This window comes from Condylura cristata, unplaced genomic scaffold (genome assembly GCF_000260355.1).
Source record: "Condylura cristata isolate star-nosed mole 26May11 unplaced genomic scaffold, ConCri1.0 scaffold00022, whole genome shotgun sequence".
NCBI lineage: Eukaryota > Metazoa > Chordata > Mammalia > Eulipotyphla > Talpidae > Condylura > Condylura cristata.
Window position 1 is genome coordinate 36,554,193 of NW_004567123.1, and position 21,348 is coordinate 36,575,540.

Consider the following 21,348-nt stretch of genomic DNA (forward strand, 5'->3'; position numbering starts at 1 on the left):
GGGAGCGCTGTGAGGTCCAGATTGCCCTTCCCAGGTCCCCGTCCGCCTCGGTGAGGAACCACCTGCGCGGTGCCATCCGTGGGAAACTGCCTCAGGAGGAGAACCACGGCCTCTAGCGGGTGCTGCTCAGTTCGCGTTGCAGACATTGCGGAGAGCTCTGAGGCACAAACTGAGATGCGGCGCGGCTGGTAAGGCGAAGCAGTTTCCCTCCTCGCGAAGGCAGGACTCCGTCTTGGCAGAGGGAGAGTCCGCAGACGCCCGAAGGCGCGCTCCACCCGCCGGCGCGGCTGCCCTGCCCTCCGCCGGGACTCGTCTCTCCAGAGCCTGTGTCCGGCTCCAGCTCCGGCCGCTTGGCCAGAGGCCGAGGCCCTGCCAGGAGGGCCCGCTGCTCACTGCCCGCGCCTGCCGCTGGCCTCCAGAGAGGGGCAGCGCCAGTCTGGGCGGGCCTGGAGGGGCGGAGCGACCGCCAGGCTCCTGAGCGCACGCTGGCCTCCCGCTGGCCGCGCCATGCCTGGGCGCTGTTAAGCCTGCAGGGGCAGGGGCCGTGGACGCTGCTCGGCCCTTGGGGGGGAACTTAATCCTGAAAGACTGTGACCCCCACCCCCGGGAGGCTATAGCCAGTCCACTGCTAGCTGGGTAGGCCTGACCACACGGTGGACACAGGCCAGCGCTGCCTCTTACTGGCTGTGTGACCTTCTGCCGGTCACTTGACTCGCCCGGCCTCAGGAGTCTCTTCGTCTCTGCCACGAGGCGATCCCCAGCTGCCCTTGCTGGGTCTCGGCCCGCAGCACAAAGCCCGGCCTCACCTGCACGCAGCACGCTCCTGTCCCAGCCCGTGTTGTGCGGTCTCCACGCTGCTTTGTGTTTAACCTGTACGTGGGCAGCCCTCTCTGCGGCCCTGTGCTGAATGCTAACTGGAGCAGTCACGGAAACCCAGGCCTCCCTCTGCCGCACGGAGCGCCCGTGGTCGCCAAGACAGGGAGTGCCGGCCCGGGCGCCACGGCGGCAGGTGGCCTCGTGGAGGGGACACGGCTGGGTCTGTTCCCAGCCCGAGTCCCGCAGCCCACTGGAACGTGAGAAATCTGGCGCCGGGGATGCTGCGGGGGGCCCAACGGGCGGTGTCTGGCCCCGACTGGGGGCCCCACGGCCTCACAGGGCCGGAGGACGTCCCCGCTCGACGAAAGCCTTTAGCAGTGGCGTCCGACTTTCCCATGTATTTTTAGGAGCCGTGAAATGCTCTTTTCAGGTCTGTGGAAGTTGAGAGAGAAACTAAAACTTGGGGTGCACATGTTTATTCTGCGTTGCCTGGGATACGACCAGGCGCCTCGAACCTACTTAGCTGGAGAGAGAAAAAATTCCTAAGTGGATGATGCTGGTGATATACATGAATATAAATTTACATGTTGCATAAATGTGGAGAATATACACACCGATGTGTGTACACACTTAATTTGCTCGAGTATGAAGATACCGAAAAACTTAGTCAACAGCAATCCCAGTATCTGGATTTTCAGAATTGTTCATTACTAGTATGAGCTTTTGTGCTTTGATTTTTACAAGTTCTCATTTTCACACAAAAAATGCTGAACTGCTAAACACTATGAAGTCATTAAAGCACCGTCTTAAGGAGTTAACGATTTGTAAACACTCTTCATTGGCAATCCCTTCTAGAAGCATCCGTGAAGTTCTGAGGCAGTCTGGGAAGGGGCCTGGTCGCATGATGCAAGAAGCGTTTCAGGGCACCTTTGCAACTCCGTGATCTGGCCTCGGGGTCCTGGAAGACTCCGCCAATCCCCCCAGCGGTGCGCCGCCTTCGGGGGTCACAGCACTGGCAGCCTGAGGCTTCTGCTCTCGCCAGGGCGCCGCCGCCGGCCTCGGTCCCACCGCAACTCCAAGCACCAGCCTGCGTCCGTGTGCTGCCCCAGGTGTTTCTTGTGCCGTCGCTCAGGTTTGTTTTTCTTGGGAAACAAGATGCTCCACAGACTTGCTCGCCAGCCTGCTGACGGGAAGCTGCGGCTGTCAGCTCCCCGAGGGCAGACGGTCAGGTAAGAGCGCGCCAAGCCTCAGCAGACGCCGTCAGCCCTATGGGGCTGGGCGGGCCAGTGCCGCGGCCCGTCTGCTCGGCGCTTGCAGCACGGGAACGCTGGGTGTGGACCGTGCGCGGCAGCCGACGCTGCAGACACGGCTGCGTGTCCAGGCGTCTTCGCTCCCTGAACGCCCCTCACCTCCCTCTTGCAGGTGCGCGTGGCGCCAGGAGCGCCCTGGCGCAGCCCTCGGAGTCCTGCGGGCGCAGGGCCGGCGCCTGCCTGGCTGGTTCGCCGCTCGCGTGGCTTCCGGTAAGCTGTCTCGCTGATCCTACTTCAGTTGCTTGCACATGGCATTTCCGACCCTTCCAGGCCGACCCGCTCGGGCTTGTAGTGCGTTAGGGGGCTCTGAAGTGAGCGCTGCTTGCCGCCGCGACCGGGCTGGCTGCCAGCAGGGCTGGGCGGCCTGGGCGGCTCACCAGGAGCGACGCCCCGCAGACCCGGGCCGCGTGGAACTGAGCGCAGGATGAAGCCCGGGGGAGGCGGCTGGCGCCCGGGCTGCGCGAGGGCCGTGTCTAGCACAGAAGCTTCTGCCCTCTGCGCTAGCGCTGTGGAGTTTTCTTTACGGCCTCTCCCGTGAGTTCTTTGGAAAAGCCGGATAGGGCGCCTGGTACCCCACGCCCACGGTGCTAACGGCAGTCCAACGAGAAAGTGTCATCCGCTGCACTGGCTCGTGTCTGAAACAGACAAGCAGCTTCGCCCAGCTGAGGTAATGAGCGCAGTCACTGGCTTCTGCCCGTGTGAGGCTGACAGCCCCTGGCCAAACAGCAGGCGGCCGAGGGAGGCGCTGCAGAGTGAAGAAGGGCGCGCTCGTGCGTCCAATTTCCTTCCAGACCAGGGAGCGCAACCTGCCGCGCCCCGTCGGCCCGGAGGCCAGTCAGGTAAGGGTGGCTTGTACCTTCCGACAGCGTAGCCTCAACACTGTTGTTGAACCCCAAAAGCCTGAAGCACTGAGTGCTGTCAGGTGCTTGCCAGCTCCCCTAAAATTAAAGTTGAAGCGTGTAATAGGAAACTACACAGGACACACTCAGCTACATTCTGGCCTGGCTCCCGCGTTCAGCATCAAACCGTTTCAGATGCCAGCTCACGCCACGCGCTCACCGCTGGCTACGTGGCTGGCGGCGCGCATCCCGGCGAGGTGAGCGCAAGGGCCCGTGTCTGTTAAGGGGCTCAGCGGGGGTCGATCGCTGCACAGACCGTCGTACAGCAGTCTGAGCGCTCACCGCGCACGCCCATACGGCAGGGGGCGGCGGCTCCTTGCCCAGCTGCCAGGGAGACGCCCTCCCGGCCTCCTGGGACGCACGCGAGGACGACTACCAAGTGCCGTCCTCTGAGGAGCGGCCATCGAGGCCCTGAAGGGCCTGTGGTCGGAGACCCATGATTTCGGTGACCACTTCAAAACCTCACGTCTACCTCCGCCCAGCAGGAGGACTTCCCTGCCACACCCGAGCTGGCACCCGCGGCCCACGCCGGGCAGGCCCTGGGCATCGGGCCCCTCCCTGAAACGTGCTCCTTCCTCTGTGCTGCCGGGCTTAGTGTTGGCATTTGCTGGTGCTCTGTGGGCGGTTTACATGTGCGTCCCGAGGGACACTGGCCAGCACCTCCTGCTGGCCCTGCCCGGCGCAGACACGGACATGCCCCCGCTCCCTATGTGAGGTGGTTTTATCTGCCGAGTCAGCTCTTCATCCTGGCTCTGCTCAGACTGTTTCTTCCCGAGTTGGCTTGTTTCTAGTTCGCGGCATGACCAGCGTTGGCATGCAGTTGGTCAGGTCTCTTGCAGCCCTTTTTTGTGAGGCGGGTGGTGATGCCCGATTCTGACCGTCTTAGTAATGCGTTTCTGTCATCCAACCGATGACCCAGCTTTATGGGTGTGCTCCCGTTTTGAGCCCCTCGCCCCCGTCCTCAGTCTGCGCCTGCCCACTGGCGTCTGGGTCCCCTTGCGCCGCCCTCACCATGCCTACGAGATGTGGGCTCTGGTCCCAAGTGCTTTCAGATTTCCTCCACTCGGCGTGGTCACGGGAGTGTTGGGCTGAGGTGGGCAGCCTGCGGCAGTGAGAGCGGGCTGCCTGCGGGGTGACCGAGGGCTGAGCTGGGCAGGGAGCGGTGAGGGCCGTGGTCCTGGCGGTACCGTACGCGGGCCCACTGGTCAGTCAGCTGGAAGAGTAAATGCTAAGTGTGGGTTTATGCCGGTAGCTGGGAGGCTAGGTCGTATTCGTGAGGTGGACAAGGTTTATTCTTTGGTAGTGAGAATGCCGAGGGGGTGAACAGCTGTGTCCGCCATTCTGACAGCCAAGTGTGTATACAGCTTCGTATACGTGGAAGTCCTCAACGTAAAGAAGTCACCTACTAGGAGATTAGAAACTGGAGAGCCCCATACTGAAGGTAAGAGGCGGGAAAAGACACCAGCCAAAGGTTTTCCCAACGGAATGGCACTGAAAAGCTAAGAACCTCGTGATGAGGGTCGGCAAAATATATCAAAAGTTTCAGTGAAGCAGTAAGAGACGCTGGACTGAACAGCTACTCGCCCCGCTGCGCCACAAGAACCAAGCTCCTTCAGGAGAACAGTTTAAAGCATGCTTCAACACAGGGCTCCATGTTTATTGAGTCCAAACCGCGTTCATCGGTAATACAGCTTTAGTTTTTCTCTAACAAAATAGCAGTTTAGTCTTGGGGTCGTATTATAGTGGTTATGTGTGCTTTTCTTTGAATCACACACCCATCTCTGTTTCATGAGCCAAGAATAATGTCAGCAGTCCTCTGCGCACATTAAGAAGCTCCTCTTCTTGCTAGGATCAAGAGAAAAACCAACCTTAAAAGCTGAACGATCAGCAGAGAACATCAAGCAACTAGGTGCCCGCGGTTAGACCCTTCCACCATGCTGCTGTCCAGGCCCCCAGGCGGGGGCTGCAGAACTCGGTGACCCCCGGTACGTGAGTAAGAGGAGAGTGCCCACCTATGAACCCACATTAGTGAAACTTAAAGAAAAGCTAGTTTGCTTCAAACTAGAACCTACAAAATCCTCTCAAGGTCCTGTTAAGTCTATGAATTACCCTTTATACGAACACTAGTACTGAAGTAGATGCTTAAACGCCCCAGAGCTTGAGACCCCCCAGAATGCAACTCTGCCCCCCCCCATTGATGGTCATCCTGGGCAGCTCTGTCCTGATTCTGCTCGTCAGAAGGCTGGACAGAGTGGGCCACAGGGCTCGGGTAACTGCAGGAGGTACCCCCATTATTTAGTGGGAATCTAATCTAGAGAGTGAGTGTTTCCAGGCTAAAACTACCACTTCTGATTTCCACAAAGAAAAATCTGAAGTCGCTTTCCCCCTCAGAAGGATTGATTAACGGACTTTAGAAGCACAAGCCCAACAGCTGACTTACCATTTCCTTGAGAAATTTGTTTTGTATCACTTTCATGTCTTCTTTCATCAAACACATCTGTAAATAAGCACATTTCTGTCATGAAACTTACTGAAAAAAATTCACAGCATAGCATAAAACAAGTTGGAATAACCAGTACTGAAATATTTATACCTCAGATGTAAAAATAGTTTCTTCATAATCAGTGTTAAAGAAGACATTTTTATCCAATGAAGCCTTCAAAAGGTGGAGCCTGGCAAGTAAAATAATGAAAGTTACACTTGTATTTGCCAGGAATTACAATTTAAAATACCAAGTAACTGTTAACAATCTCATTTTAAAACTTTAGAGATTCTACTCATACTGACCTCTGCTGGTCACCTTTTTGATAGGTTTTGAACTTCTGAAATATCTTTTCCCAGAGGTCCTAAAATTTAAAATATAAACTAGTAAACATGGAGTTACTATATTTATGCAATTCCTAATTTACATAAACAATTTGGCCATCTGCTAAGAGTAATCTAGGTATGACATATGCCTTCCTGTTAAACCAAGTCAGGCCCCCTGTCTCCCTGCTGCTCCCCACTCTGGTGAATCTTCACACCCCAGTTCTAAGATTTAAACATCAGAATTTCTCCCTTATGGTGTTCACTAAAAGCAGAAGGTTAGCCGAAGTTTTTTGAGTGTCTTTAAAAGTGAGGTTTTAAAAGCACAAACCACAAATTCCTTTTCCAAGTCTTTTAAAGACTGTGAATCTCTTTCAAAATTCTCCAGCTCCTCTATGATGGTAAACTGGAATTTATCAAGTTTTTTAATCCTATTGAAGACATAAAATGAGATTAAAGATTAGTTTATGGCACTTAAGAGTATATTCAGTTCAGAAGAGATTTTCATTACAGACCTGTACTCCTGAATTTGATGGTTTATTGTTTTCACATGATGGCGAACCATTTTCCAAGTATGCTTAGAAAAATATTCCACTATTTTCTGGCGATTCTGAAAGACATTCATTTTTAAGTCGAAATTTTTTTACAAAATAATCATCTAGCTAATACTATATTCAGAGCAAAGAGCCATGAGATGCAAATAACCAAGCATTTAGAAGTGAAAATGTGTTGACAGCTAACTGCAGAGGCGGTGACTGAGGTGACACCGTGATACGTCATTTACAAACACGCTCGTGATGATAACCTCCAGGACGCAGGCCACGCGGCAGGCTGCCTTCACCAAGCCTTGTTTCAGACTTTATCCCTGAGTAGAAGGAAAGGGCAAGGGCAAAGCAGCAGCTTACTGCCTGGCGCGGAGAGAACTGGCTGCTGTGCGTGCAGACAGGGGAGCTGGGCAGGGAAGGCTGCCGCAGGAGGCTTATGACAGCAGCTCCCGGGGTGCCGGCGCCCCCGCCTGGCCCCTGCTGCCTGTCCTCCCCCTCAGGCCCCTTGCCAGATACAAACAGCGGAGCATGAAAAGAATGAAACCACAGAAACATCAAACACGAGCGCCACGGCTCTCAACGGCGCGCTTTTCGCCTACGAACCGTTCTGTCTTTCACGGGCGCGTGAGGAAAGCTGAGCTCACAAACGGGCATCTTGTCCAGCACTAGGGGCAGCAGAGCACGCTCTAAAGAGTGACAACTCACGTTACATTTTCTCTGTAATTCGGTATTGATCTTCTGACACATCATTCCTACTTCTGAAATTTCACCTCCCCACTTTTCCACAGGAGTAGAAAAATCATTTAGTGAAAGTGGAGATGTACTTTCAGACACTAGAAAAGGAAGGACAGCAGCCTCAGACACGCGGCATTACAGATTTAGCCTTGCCCTGAGCTTCAGAGCAAACTAGAATTCAAGTTCTGTTTGTAATGTAAGGGCTATGAGCGAGCGCAGCCCTCATTTTATATAAAAACGCTTTTGGCACGTGGGCATTAGGGCAGAAACAGTTTTAGTGACACACCGGCCCACCAGTACATTCACAGCCCTGTACACGCCCGGTGCGGTCATCAGCGCTGGGGGAGCTGTGCGCACGAGACGCCCCAGCATCACCCCCCTCTCAGCGGGCCGTGTGGTAAAGCATCGACCCTGCTAGACTTAGCCCCAGTGCTAGGAAAAGGGGCTTGTTTGGGGATGGAGTCGCTTAATTCTAAGAAAACGCCTTCCAAGATCATCGCTGCGTTTTGACACAAACACAATCCACCTACTTTTGTCAGCGTGAAGGTCTGCGTCTTTGGCTTTAGACAGGCTTCTGGGAAGCAAGTGTATTCTCTTTACCTCTTCCAAATCTGCTTCGTCGGAATTACTTAGATGGCCTCCGGGGTGCGTGCGTTTGCGGCTAGGACGCTGGGCGGGACCTAGGAAGCAGTTTAGAGGTGCCTTAGCCTGACGGTCTTGATGCGAAATACCTAGCATGTCTGGCTTTTACGGGAAGCCTGTTTCAGCTCATTACCGCCCGATGTCTTACGCTACTGGGCATTAAATTCCTCCGGGCCCACTTTTCACTTGTACATTGGCTGACCCGAGTACCGGCACAATGGCTCTCCCAGAGCGCAGCAGCTACTAGTGCATGTCCGAGCAAGCTCTCGCCACAGACCTGACGCACGGGCAGAGGCGCACCGGAGGCCACACCGTGTCCCCCCTGTTCCACCACTGGACACGGATAAAGCAGAGGGTGAGTGACTTTCCTAAAATAAACACCAGAAATTAGAAAAATTACCATCTGATTCCGAAACCCTAAAGCCAACATGTTGCAGATTCTTCTTTTCAGATTGTTGTTTTCTTTTTTCTTTCTGTTGTTTTCTTTTTTCTTTCTGACGTTTCAAGTTCTTAGCAGGAGTTAAGCCAGGAAATGGGGAGCCACAGACAACAAAAATCTAGACTTCTTTCAAGCTGTAGTTCAGTCAGATCCTTACCCTCTTACACTTTACCGCTTCAGTCTGAGAACAGCTTAGCTCCCCATTTCATGAACACACGCATCGCTCTCCGGCCGCTTCCTGGGGGTCACTGCTTACTCCACTTAGTCCACAAAGCTCCCTCCTCCACTTAGGTCGAGGTCAAATCCCGTCCCTGTCCAAGCTACAAAATTCCACCTTTCTATGCTTTACAGGTTACAGACATATTTTTGTCAATGATCAAAGCTCCACCCAGGTCCTACTGCATCTTGGGACCAGAAAGAATGAGTTATAAATACGTACATCAGTGGCATCTTCACTAGTTAAGATCTCACTGAGGCTTCTCATTTAAAAGTTCCCGTTGGCTTTCGTGGCCACACCCTCCTACATAGCCAGAACACTAACGCCTGACTGATGATAGTCTGTTAAGCTGAGCTGGCTGTCAGTCAGACGCCGCGGCTCTGGCGCCGCCATCTTGCCTGGGCGTTTGCACAGTGGGCTGAGTGAGAGGGTCTGACTGCTTTGACACTGGCACTTTGTTTGAAAATATTATTTTAGGCCAGCAATTTTCGAATCACATAAAGTGACCTCAAGACTGTTTAGAATAAAAACATTTTGTTCAAAGGAGTAGGGAACAAGGTGGTTTTAACGGAAGTTTTGGGTTTGGCTACAGATATATTAAATGGTCCTAATTCAGCTTTGTATACAGAGGTTAGCACCTGTCAGGAGAGTATGTGCTTGAAGTCTCTGCTGTCTGCCAGTGTTATGCCTGCTCAATCAGCATGTAGAAGGTTCCTCACCTGTGAGAAATGAGGTGCTGCAGGACGCACTGACTTGTAAGATGTTGATGCCTAGCAAATAGTAGGGTCAGGACTTACCCCAAATTCAACTCCTTGAGCTATCCTCAGCTATAGGGAACGACATGAATATACTGACACAGCTCTGTGGGTGGTGGAGGGGAGGGAGAGCTTGTAAACTGGTAGCAAGAGAGCCACAACTTAATGTCTACTAGGAGTAGTTTTATGTATTAACATTTAACTACCTCCTATTTTATTAAGAAATGGTGCATCTCACATTGCATTAAATTTGTTAATATACATTAAAGTGTACATCATTTAGCTACTAGTTTTAAAGCCAGTGTTAGTCATACTGTGAGGTATGAGTTGTGGTGAAACCTGAAAGATGCTCGTGTGTTGCACAAATAAGCCTATTCAAATCTAGAAAACAAACCGTCGTTCTAACGCAAAGCCAAAGGAGAGCAACTCTGCGGAAGCCGCCATTCTGAATACCCCGCTCTTCGGCTCCCAGCCCCCCGCCTCCCCCACACAGGTCTCTACCAGGCTGGACTATCACTGAGGCCATTTAGCTTCTCAGTAAGTTCCCTTCTCTCTTCCAGACCAAACCCAAAACCTAAGTCGATAATGTCTGTCTGATGAGGACTGAAGGCCGACCTCTTGGTTTGTCTCCTTCACAGAAAAACAATGCAGGTGCTTACCAGAAGGTCTGACTGTGGAGCGGAGGAGGTGCTCTCCCCAGCACACACGTTTTTCTCACTGTTTCTGGGGGAGCCACCTGGTCCTCCTCCTCTGTACTGGCCGCATAAGGATTCAGGTGAAGTTTGTGGACACGGTGATAAGGATCTTGCTATACAGTCGGAATCCGGACTTAGATCTTTTTCTGCTATTTTCTCCACACCTGTATTGCTCCACGAAACACAAACAAAACGGACGACAGCTATGATCATTCATGTCTGTTTTAAAAATAGCATGATTAAAGCCTAAGACTGATTTGCAAATCCTCAAATGCTTATGGCTAAATTTAAAATGCAGTTGTCACCATAAAGAACTTGTGAAACATTTCCAAGCAGAAACCTGCAGCGTGAGCTGACTACACGATGCACCGAGTGGCCGACAGCACCGCCAGGACTACTGCGAGTCACAGAGCTTCACGTCTGGGAACGGCTTGGGGAGCCGTCTGGGAACGGCTTGGGGAGCCGTCTGGTCTAAATCCTTCAGCTACGGGTGAGAAAATTCAAGGCCACACTCGCTACGCGCACCCGGCCAACCTCCGACCAGGGTGTGCACGTCTGTGTTCCGAGTGCGGGCACCTGTAAGACTTCTCTCTTAGAAGAGGCATATTTTACCAGAAATGACACACCTAGAAACGTCTTTAAATGTCCTTCAAAGGAACTGAAAAGCAACATAAAGGTATAAGCTTCTTCTGACAGCGCCCGCGTCGGGAAAGTAGGTATATGCCAGAGCATCAGGGAATATAGGTTTCTCGGCCAATTACTTTAAAGAAAAACCTCACTGCTTATGTAGACTGTCCACCGTGGGTCCACAACATAACCTGCTAGTCCTTGCTGACTTGTCAATGGATGTAAGAGAAAAATAGAAATCTCCATAGTTACCAAGCATTCTCACTGAACTTCATAGAACAGTATTATCGAGTACTCGGTAGCTCCCTCCTCGAGTAACAACCTTCAGACACAGAGCAGCGCCCTCGTCTACTTAACAGAAAGGAAGCTACCGGTGTAAGCTAGGTTAAAGATGACGTTTTGAGCCCTATCACCTTAAAAATGTCTCAGAATCCGTCTTCAGATATTTTCTCTTATGCAAAATTAGTGCCCGTCCCACGAAAGGAGACCAACGGTACTGACATCTCATGACTTCTACAGAGGACGGACTCCCCGACAGCGGCACGGCAGCCGCGTCCCGGCGCTGGTCCCGCACGGCGCTGCTCCAGCCTGCTGCTGCTTCCTTCCACGCGCCCCCGGAGAAGGCGCTCTGTTGTTTCTCCGGCTGCTTCCTGGTGCTGCTTCGGGAATGGCTGTTCTCCTGAATGTATGGATACCTTTCAGTGCGTTTGTCCTTGCACGTTTAAGTTGCGAATTAATTGTCACATTACCACACACAGGGACCGCAGGGCCCTAACATGCCGACTGAAAGAACCAACATACAGAAAGACAGCAGGCAGATTCACAGGAAGGCTACAGGAACATGGAGACTGAGAAATACAGAGACACACACATAGCATGTAATGAGGAGGCCAAGAAGTTGCTCGGGGAAACCGGGAACATGCCTGGTCCCCCAGTCCTGACACGGAGAGGGGGCTCAGGTCTGGCTGGGGGTCCACGTTAATTCTATCTGGCCTAACAGCTCTTAAGTCCGGGCTGAGAGCAGGGAAATGAGCCTGGAGCTATTCTGGGGCCCTGAATGCCCGACTCTCGGGAGCTGTCCAGGGCTTTTCTCGGACTAGAGATGAGGTGAGTGGCAGCTCGAGAGAGTAAACGTGCAGCTAAGCCATAATGTCCTTAAACATCTTCCAGGTGACGGGCGGGGGTCCGGTAGTGTCCGAGAAGCCGTGTGAAGGCGGCCCCCGCCCTGCTCTCCCCCTGCCTAGCTGGGGGGCTGGTGCGAGCTCCCTCTCCCGCCTTCCATCCAGTTGTGAAACGGGGCTACGGCAGCAGACGCAGTCACAGATGCGTCAAGGGCTGAGAGTAGCCCCTGGCCAGTGGGGTCCTTTGTTGTTACCTTAATCAAAACATAGATTAACTAAGGGCTTCTTTTTAGAGAAAAGGGTGAAATCACGGCCACCAGGGTCCTGTCCTTCAAGATGACAAACTAGCCGAGAGCTGGCCCGCAGCAGCGCGCAGCCTTCGCCCGTGCTTTGGGGCTCGCTCAAGAGAAAGCCCCACTTCTAAATCAAGGACGTTTCAGTTAACAGCTTTCCTGGCATCAGACATCTGTTTTGTAACATTAATGCCAACTTATTACACCCCCTAATGTTATTTTGCGCATGGATTTCTTTTGAGAACTATTTGTCTTCTCATGGAAGGTTCATTCCTGAAAAGCAACACGATAAATACAACACACTCACGGGCAGAATTCACCAGCTAACGCTGAGACTTCCAGAAATGGCTGCAAGCCGACTGCGGTGCTTTACCTTTACTACCAGTTTCTTCTTAAATGAATGTGAAAATTCTGCTTCACTCTCTGATTCTGAAGTGGAGAGATCTTTATAATTTTTTCTGGTTGTGGTCGCTCTTCGCGGAAGTCTGGTCCTCCCATCTGGAATGGTCTCATCTATGTTTCTGGTGATATTTTTCCTGCATGTCTTTAGGAGAAAAAAGGCCCAGGTTGTTACTAGATCAGTATTAGAAATACACGTGTTTGTTACAAGACTGCTTCGATGAATGGTCCCTGACTGATTTTGTTAACGACTGGATTTCTTCCAGAGAACAAGAGCACAAAACTATCCCACATGATTCAGAAAGGAGGAAGAACGTGCACAAAGGCTGAGACAGTCACGGAAATCAAGTAAGTGGTAACATGGTAAAACTGAGATGGCAACTGAATTTTTGCTGCAGGACAAGAAATCCTTTTAAAGGGAGCGTCAACACAAGCTCCTTGGTTTTACCGTTTTTAATCCTGGCCGTCTTTCCAAGGATGAGCCTGCAATTCAAGAAAAAAAAAAAAAAGCTGTAACAGCCATGCAGCTAAGAGCTGGCATTTCTTAAACGCATTCAAAATTTAAATCAAGACCCCATGAGACTAAGCCAGCACCTTACTGCAGTGTTTGTAGATTTTCCCCTTGCTTGACATCTGTTTTTCACTTCTAGCCCTAACAAGACCCCGATTTCACAAGCCTGCCCCACGCAGTGCATGTTCTGCATCATGGCACAGATGTACCCGCTGCCCGCCGGGACTGCCTCTGTGGGCACAGGCGCTGGGCAGCAAGCCCGCTGGAGGCAGGCCTCCAGTCTGACAGAGCAGCTCACACGCGGCCTGCAGGCCACTTTCCAGAGATGCATTTTGAGAGTGCTTGTGATCACAGCCTCCAGCGCTGCTCCGAGGCGGCCCGTCGCCCATCTTACCCTCAGAGTCTAGATGCAGGGCCTGGCACCAGCCAGGCCGCGCCACGAGTGCAGCTGCCTCTTGGCTCCTCACAGGCTGCCTCCACGTCCAGCACCTCGCACGACTTCCCCAGCTCCAGCCCACCTGCTCCCCACTGCCGTCCCTGAACGTGAGACACCGCGCACTTCTCACGCTTCCCTCCCTCAGGAGTATGACCGGCCTCTAACCAGTTTTTGAAGTTCACTGTCGTTTCCAAGCTGTATCAAATTCACTTTCACCTCCTTTAACTTTTTAAGCCACCATCCTTCCCCCGCGTATACCAACACGACTGGTTATTTCTACCCCAAAATAAAATGGAAGCCGACGCCCTTCAAAAAGCAGCTGAGTCATGTTTACAAACGAACTATACATGTTTTTATAGCGCTGATATTGCTGTCTGGCTACGGAAAATGAGTCCTCTCGGCTAAGAACTGGCACCTCAATCTCTCATTCAACTACTTGAAGCAAAGGCGGGAATCCACGGGAACTCCGCCCTCCCACGAGTTCCTAAAGCGCCATGTGCGCTGGGGGTGGCAGGGAATGAGAGGTGCAGACTGTGGCTGCTCATGGTGTTGGTTTCGTTGACTATAGGCTGTCGGCAGACACATCCGAGAGCACAGCATGAAGTAAAGATGAAGACACCATGAAAAACTCTAAACTCCCCTTATCTAAGCAATAAACCATCATTCTAGTATTTGGTGTATCTGCGTTCACCGTTTTTTCGGCTGTGTGAGGGTGCTACCTCCATTCAGAGGCTTATTCCCCAATCCCCAAAGCATTTTATGTTGTTAGAAATGATAAAATTATTTGCAATATTGCTCTGCAAAGTGATTTCTTACTTGCTCTCCTAGTTTTATGTTTCTTCACCTTTTTATTTCTGCTATAGTCTACCAGCTGTGGCTTTGATTTCGATTCTCTCAGCCAGCTAATATCAGTCTTGCTGTCATCGCCAATGTATTCTGTGTCAGTATCACTAAAGAGATTTTTCTTTTGTTGATTTGTTATAATCTGTAAGAAAAAGAATCCTTGTAACAGATGAAGAAATGCATCTTCTTATATGCCAGGCACAGCAAGTTAGACAACACAAAAACACCGAGACCCGAAGAAAACCAGCAGTCCCCACGTGTTAAGTACACAATCTGTCTCGTACTAAGGACCTTCCACACAAGCCACTCAGACTTGCAGTTCCCTTCAGTATCGTTAACAAAGCCTTCCCCAAACCACTTCCTTCCCTAGAGACACAACCCACTGCCGTCAGACAGTGAGGCTCTCCTGTCTGCACTAGGTGATGACAGCCGCTCAGAGACCACACGCAACGCTGTCATGGACTATCCCACACAGGAACCACATTTTTGTTCTGCTGTTCTGACAATCGTTGACATTAGGAAAGTACTGAGTTTAACACACACACGAGGATATTATTTTGACTTACTCTTTTATCTTTTGTCTTGCGATAAGTTTCTGCTTCATAGTTTCTTAAACCTACCCTTAAACAGAAAATGCATTGACTTTAATAACTCGCTCTCCGGCAGCATGCACTGCCCTGGGTAAGCTCACGCGGCCCTCAGCACTATTTCACTGACGCGCCTCTCTAGCCGCAGGTAATTATAAGGTAGAGAAAGGTGGTAAGATAAGGGCCTGCTGAGTCTTTTCATCTAAGATGTGCAGAGAATGAGATCGTGGAAGCGCTCCCCACGGGGAGCAATGGTGGCAGCAGCGTCATTTTGTCATGCTACAGGCTCTCAAAGACACCTGAGCGACGTGTGTTCTAATCCGACCCACCTAGCAACAAGAGGTACCTACAGTTTTATGGAATCATCCACGCAGGCTTCTGTAGCTGTAGCTTGAAATTCCTGAATCTATATCGTGAGTAAGCATTAAAAAAATGTCTTAGTGTCAAACTAAGGTGGTAAAACAAGAAAAAGAAAATAGTTTCTATCACTTCACATAATATTTGGAAAGACTAAAATAGTTTAAGAAGAGAGATTATAAAGCATGCCAAACTATACAAAAAGCAACGCCAGTAAGTGATCTGATTTCTTGGGGGAGCAGTCTAAGAGTCCCCATAGACCCCGATTACTTCTTTTTCTCACTTCCGTTAAAAAAGATTTGAAAGGAGACTAACTAGAGCCAGGGTGGTGGCCAAATAAATACAGAGGAGAATGAAAAAAGTACTCCAATAACATGCAAAATAACTACTTTCTACTTTCTTACTCCAAGTTTTATAGTTGGTTCATCAGCTCCATTCAGGTTAAAATTGTACACATCATCCCTGTAAAAGTCAAGAGTGATGTTAACTCCATTATACAATACGCACTTAATGACAAACTAAAACTCATGAAACACGACTTACAGTGGGCATTCAGAAGTAACATTAACAAAAGTCGTCTTCAGTTGTCTGTAACTTTTTTTCTGAACCTTTTCCTAAACACAAAAGTTTACAAATAAGTTTGCAATTAATTTTGTAGTGCTTCTACTATAAAAATCTTAAATCTGTAGCATTTTTCTTAATATGAAATGAGTTAAACATTAAACATAAAGTTTTATAAATTAAATGCAAAATAATTTAGTGAATTATATACAGGAAAAAAAGGTGAAAGGGGTAACATAAAGGGATTATAATCATCCAGGGATTAGAAATTAGAACTCAAACTCAGAAAACAGGATTTAACATACACAAGAAGGGACGAATTCAAGAGGAATCTATAGGAGGTAAATCTTAAAGCCTGAAATAAAGTGGAAATAGAAAGTAATTAGAAGGACGAGATCAAAGGTGACGGATACAGTATGCCTTGGTCAACAGTAAATGTTTTAACCAAAACAGTGACTGAAGGATCTTCCTGTCAGGAGAATTGGGGTTAGCGAAGAAAACACAGAGATGCAGATACACTGGATCATGTAGCAAAGTTGATGTGAAAGAAGGAGGACAGAAGACGGGGGGGTCTAGTCTGAGGAGTGCCACTCCTCTTGTTACTTGTTTTCACGAATTATCAGTAGCTGAAAACGTCACGACTAATTCCACCAAGGGCTAGTCCCTTCCTTGCTCACAGGGAAACACCACGTAGAATCTGCCTATACGTGTGGTGCGCTTAAGTGAAACCTACCTTACTGAGCGGCAGATCAGGCTTGTTTGAAAAACCACTGTAAAAAAAGAGTGTCAGAATTAAAAAGGCCATCAAAAGCATGTCGTTTTTCCCACGAGCTGTCTCCGAGAACACAGGTACCAACAGGCGCCGAGTGGCGGGAAGGCGGCACTGCAGCCACGTTGGTGCCTGCTAGCGCCACCTCGACATGTCTGCAGCTCCAGTCACGGCAAACAGTGACGGTGAACTCTACAGCCGCTCCTCGTGCAGGAGGGGGCACCACACAATCAAAAGTGAATGGCTTCTGAAAACTTTCTGCATGCTGTGGAAAGCCAGGATTCACTGGGCCTAAGTGAGCAGCCTCTGAGCGGATTATCATCACTGTGGTAAGAATTAGCCTTCCCGCAGCCCGCATGAAGGGAACGCACGTGGACGTAAGAGCGACTCGTGAGCTCATGAAACTGCCATTTCATAAAACAACTTACTTACATGTACGTCGTGTTTCTCAGCACCAGGGCTCAATAACAAAATCCTAAAATGTCTATATTCTAAATATAGGTCTGCTGCATGGACATGGTATTTTGGATGCTTGATAAAAAGTAATGAGACATTAGAACGACTAATTCAAAATTTAGTTCCTGTCTTGCATAATTTAAACAGCTACAGCTCATAAAAAGAACTGTTTTCTACTAGGAAGTTGCATTATTTAACGTGTTTAAACTGTATAGAACAATCTAGACATGCTTTCAGAGAAATACTTATGGCCTACAACCGAAGAACATACCCGTCAGTCAAAGTCTCCTTGAATTTTCCTGTAGATTTCATGTCCTCCTTTGGTTTATATCTGTTATTAATCTGTTTTATCAAGGAATCCGCTGCACCAGTAAATCCTTCCTCTTTTGATTTTTCTCTCTGAAACAATCGCCAAGTTACTGAAAAATCCCACCAGTGAACTTTCAAAGGAAAATACTGCAAAGAACACTGCAGGCACTTGGATCTATGTATCACTGAGAAATAAGTGAGGACACTGTCGCCACCTGCTCGTCAGTCACGTGGAGCACACCAGATGCGAGCGTGAGCGCGCCACGCGGCGGCCGCAGTGACGCGGCGCCAACGCGGGCTCAGAGCCTGCGACACACGCACTGGGGGCGGGCACGCCGGGGGGCGGGGAAGGGACACACGGGAAACCTCTGCACAACCAAAACCGTCTTGGAAATCCTATTGTTTAGCGGGAGGACTACAAAACAGAATCCGGGACTGTATCATTCCAAGAAATCTGGTTAAAAGAAGATTCCACTATACTCTCACAAATCTAAATTCCCCTAACGTTACTTTTACTGTCTTCTGGGAGCCCGGCAGATGGGTCTTGCAAATGCTGGTAAAATATAACAAAGATATTTACTGTTTTAACCATTTTAAAATCATACATAAACCAGTATGTCGTTATGTACTTTCTGAGATGGCCACATGAAGACAAGGCTTACTTGGCTTGATAGAAATACAGCAAACAGGGCTCTCCTGGTGGCGCAACAGGCTGAAGCACCACATTATGAAGCTCCAGAAGTCACTGCAGCACCAGTCCCATCCCCCGCCGGGGGGCTGAGCCACATGGCTGGCAGACCTCTCCGGACCTCTCCTCCCCTCAGAAGCGTTTCAGTCCATCTGCCTGTCCTGGTCGCCACTCTGTCTATGGTGAATCCTCTTACCCCCTGCACCTCTGGCCTGTACCCCAGTTCTTTGTGCATAAATAAGTGAATCTTAAAAAAAAAAAAGAAAAAATACAGCAAGCAGTGAACCTCTGGCCCCGCCGGAGGCACACGGGACCCGTAGCCTGCACTGCAGGGCTCTGGCTCCCTGGCCTCGCCCAGAGACTGGCAGGGCCACTCAGAGGGGCCGCCTGGCGTAGGAATGGTGGGGAGGGCTCCTGTGCCGTCATCCAGGAGTGACCACAGGGAGGCTGAAGAGGACTTCTGAGAATAGGGAGTTGGGTTTTTACCAGTTTGAGCACAACCCAGACGAGCTGACCATGCGCCCACGCTCCCACGCCCCCAGGAAAGGGGGATGACCACCTCAGCGAAATGCTGCTGAGAGATTCCAATCTCCAGAGGAAACGGTTGAAAATGAAGATTGAGAGACAGATCAACCATCAATCAAAATGAGCCTAGTTTAGCCCAGTTCCGAAGGACTTAAACAGCCATGAAGACTGGGAAAAGGAAATACTAGCATACTAAGGACTAAGGAAAATAAGTTATAGATTAAAAACAAAACAAAGAGAAGACTGGTCAAGACAGACGTCTGCGATATAAAACAAGTGTGAATCATCTAGCAAATGTTCTGTGTGCCCACGAAGATGCCCTAATACATGAACATTGTGCACTGACTAGAAAACTTGCTGCCCAGCTGTTAACAATACTCGGGATGACAAATGAAAATAGAATCTAAATGACCAGGATCCTCTTAATATGGAAATAGACTCTCATATTTTTTCTTAAAAATAATATTAAAAGGTTTTCTCAAGCTACATCTTAACAGCAATGCCCCTCCCCTCCCCCCCAGAAGAAAGACGTAAGCTAACCTCTCCTTTTAGTCTCAAAGTAAGGCGGGAAAGCCAAGCCCATCCTGGAGATTCCAACAATCAAGAGGAAAACAGAGGGACTAACAAGAGGTACAGCAGAAGACGACTTTGCTACCCGGCTCCCGCCCTTCCTCGCCAAAGTTTAACACAAGTAAATGTTCCAGACACCGCGGCTAAGCCTGGGCTAGGCCCTCAGGAAAACAAACTTCACACGCCGGAATCGGCCGAGCAGAGACCCGCACAGCCCACAGCCAGCTGGTGCAAAGGAGGGCGAGCACGGGCGCAGGCGGGCGGCGGGCGGCGGCGAGGGTTCAGGCGATGCCCTCCCCGAGCCTGCGCCGAGCCCAGGAGGGTGCGGCGGGGGCAGGTCCGCTCTAAACCCGGCTGCTTCCTGCTGGCGGCCCCAGTGCCGCCCGGGCGCGCTGCCGCTCACCTTTCTCTCCCGCCTCAAGTCCCAGGCGCCCGGGGCAGCCGCCGGCTGTCTCCGGGGCCTTCCGTTAGCCTTGGCGCTGTTCCTGGAAGGGCTTGCGGCTCGAGCAGCAGTGTTCACATCCCTGGACAGTATGTACTTCTTCCTGTAGATCAGAGACTCTTCCACCGTCCTGTTGAGGCGCACCGACCGGAAGGCCGTCTGGGACTCCACGCGCCAGTCCTGCTGCTTGCTGGCCGCCCTCCTGTCGCGGCTGCTCCCGCAGACTTCTACTTTCCCTACTTTCTTACACTGCATTATTTCTTTTCTATACGGCAGCTTCTCTGTTTCTTCAGAATTATCGGATATTGAGGAAGATACTTGCTTAATTGGCTTTTTGTTGATCATATCTAGCAGAAAAAGATAAATTAATCCTCATCCAACAACGATGCTGCTAACATGTAACAGTTGTGAGAACTGGAGATGGCGCGCAGACCTCCCGGGGAACGAGCGGTCTCCGCAGGCTGCTGCAGCGCGCAGACACTGCGCCTCACCTTGGTTGCACGTGACTCCTGACGAAGGGCTTGCTTGCTGGTCACTGCACAGTTTGATATTTGTTACGGGTGTCCAACATGCCAATTTCGTGTTCATTTTATTTCCACAGACTTTGTCTAAAACACCAGGTAATCTGCAAAATAAATTGGACTGCCTTGTAGATGATAAAACATTAGCTTAGCACTCTGACGTGAGACCTTGGCTTTTCATCTTTGAATCAAAATTTATTGATAGAAAATATTTTCTTAAGTCAGGGAACAGTCAAAATCCATGAAGTGATTGCTAAGAACACAGAATATTATAAAAGAAACTCCATTATTGCTCCTATTTTGCTATCTACTTGAACATATCTTACTGCTCTTCTGTGCATAAGTTAGGTTACATTTCTTTATACTTCTACTTTGTTATGTAAAAAAAATCTCACTTATATCTTACACAAAAATTAACTCCAAATGGATTCAAGATGTAGATGTTAAGAGTCCAAACCATAAAGTACAATGAAGAAAACACAGACAAGACATTCGCAACCTTAGTTTCAGCGGCTTCTTGTGACTCTGTCTCCAATGCAAGAGACAGAAAAGGGAGGACACAGCCGGGACACCAAACCAGAAAGTTTCTGCACAGCAGGAGGCTCGCTGACACGATGCGCCCTGCTGCCTAGGGCATTCCCCCCCCCCCCAGGAGGCTGCCTGGGAAGAGCCATAGAAGTCACACAACTCAAGAAAAAGAAAATAGCCGAATCAAAAATGGACAGGTGAGCTAAACAGAAACTCCCCGAAGACACAGAGACGGCCAGCGGCACATGAAGACACTTTTCTCCGTCACTGGGGAGACGCAAATCAAACCATAGCGGGGTATCTCTGCCTGTGAGAAGGCCCAGCTCAGAAAGGCCCGAGACAGACTCTGGCAAGGAGTGAAGAAAGTAATGCGACGTGGACAGGACGCACACAGGGAAAGCTACAAGACCTCCGTCTAGCACCAGACACTAGCACCCTCTGCAGAATGACCGGTAAGGGCCCAGGAGCACTCTGCCGAGGGGAGTCTGTTGGCCCAGGGGCTGTGGTGGGGGCTGGCGGCACCGTGGCGGCGCCTGTGGTATTGGGACACCCATCTTGGGTGTGGTCTCACCCCTCCGGAGCACACAGTGCTGTAAACTAACGTCGTCTCAAAAAAGGTGTAAGGAAAGCCTTTCATTCCTTTTAAGCCTCTTAAAGAGTTACTGGCTGAACAGAAAACATGTGTTATCACAGCAATACTTGTGAGAGAAAGCTGTCACTCCAGGCGCACAAAGACCTTCTCCTTGAACTCCATTCATATAAAAGTAAAATTAGCACACACTAAATAATGATGAACTTTCTCACACTCACGCGGGTTTATCTGTCTTGTCCATTGCCTGTGAACCAGGAACAAGCCCCTGGAGTTCATCTAAATAAAACAAAAGGCACAGCACAGTCATTGCTTCGTACAGGCGCAGCTCGTGAGGGGCAGTCACGGCCCCCGCTGG

The 21,348-nt window shown here is 50.2% G+C and overlaps 1 protein-coding gene across 1 annotated transcript in view; it reads right to left on the minus strand.

The window, feature by feature from the left end:
- Positions 1-4,700: 4,700 nt before the first annotated feature.
- The window catches only part of SYCP2 (synaptonemal complex protein 2), a 45,678-nt gene continuing 29,030 nt past the window's right edge, over positions 4,701-21,348 (minus strand). The window contains exons 18-39 of the mRNA XM_012728150.1: positions 21,212-21,269; positions 19,844-19,977; positions 19,314-19,699; positions 17,090-17,217; positions 16,327-16,363; positions 15,576-15,646; positions 15,437-15,494; positions 15,026-15,081; positions 14,655-14,709; positions 14,062-14,230; positions 12,747-12,781; positions 12,228-12,443; positions 10,987-11,164; positions 9,823-10,022; positions 7,641-7,779; positions 7,081-7,208; positions 6,346-6,440; positions 6,162-6,261; positions 5,813-5,871; positions 5,619-5,697; positions 5,466-5,522; positions 4,701-4,870 (exon numbers count right to left, since the gene is read on the minus strand). Coding sequence (XP_012583604.1) covers positions 4,793-4,870; positions 5,466-5,522; positions 5,619-5,697; positions 5,813-5,871; positions 6,162-6,261; positions 6,346-6,440; positions 7,081-7,208; positions 7,641-7,779; positions 9,823-10,022; positions 10,987-11,164; positions 12,228-12,443; positions 12,747-12,781; positions 14,062-14,230; positions 14,655-14,709; positions 15,026-15,081; positions 15,437-15,494; positions 15,576-15,646; positions 16,327-16,363; positions 17,090-17,217; positions 19,314-19,699; positions 19,844-19,977; positions 21,212-21,269 — 2,516 coding nt within the window. The 3' untranslated portion in view covers positions 4,701-4,792. The remainder of the gene's footprint in view (positions 4,871-5,465; positions 5,523-5,618; positions 5,698-5,812; positions 5,872-6,161; positions 6,262-6,345; positions 6,441-7,080; positions 7,209-7,640; positions 7,780-9,822; positions 10,023-10,986; positions 11,165-12,227; positions 12,444-12,746; positions 12,782-14,061; positions 14,231-14,654; positions 14,710-15,025; positions 15,082-15,436; positions 15,495-15,575; positions 15,647-16,326; positions 16,364-17,089; positions 17,218-19,313; positions 19,700-19,843; positions 19,978-21,211; positions 21,270-21,348) is intronic.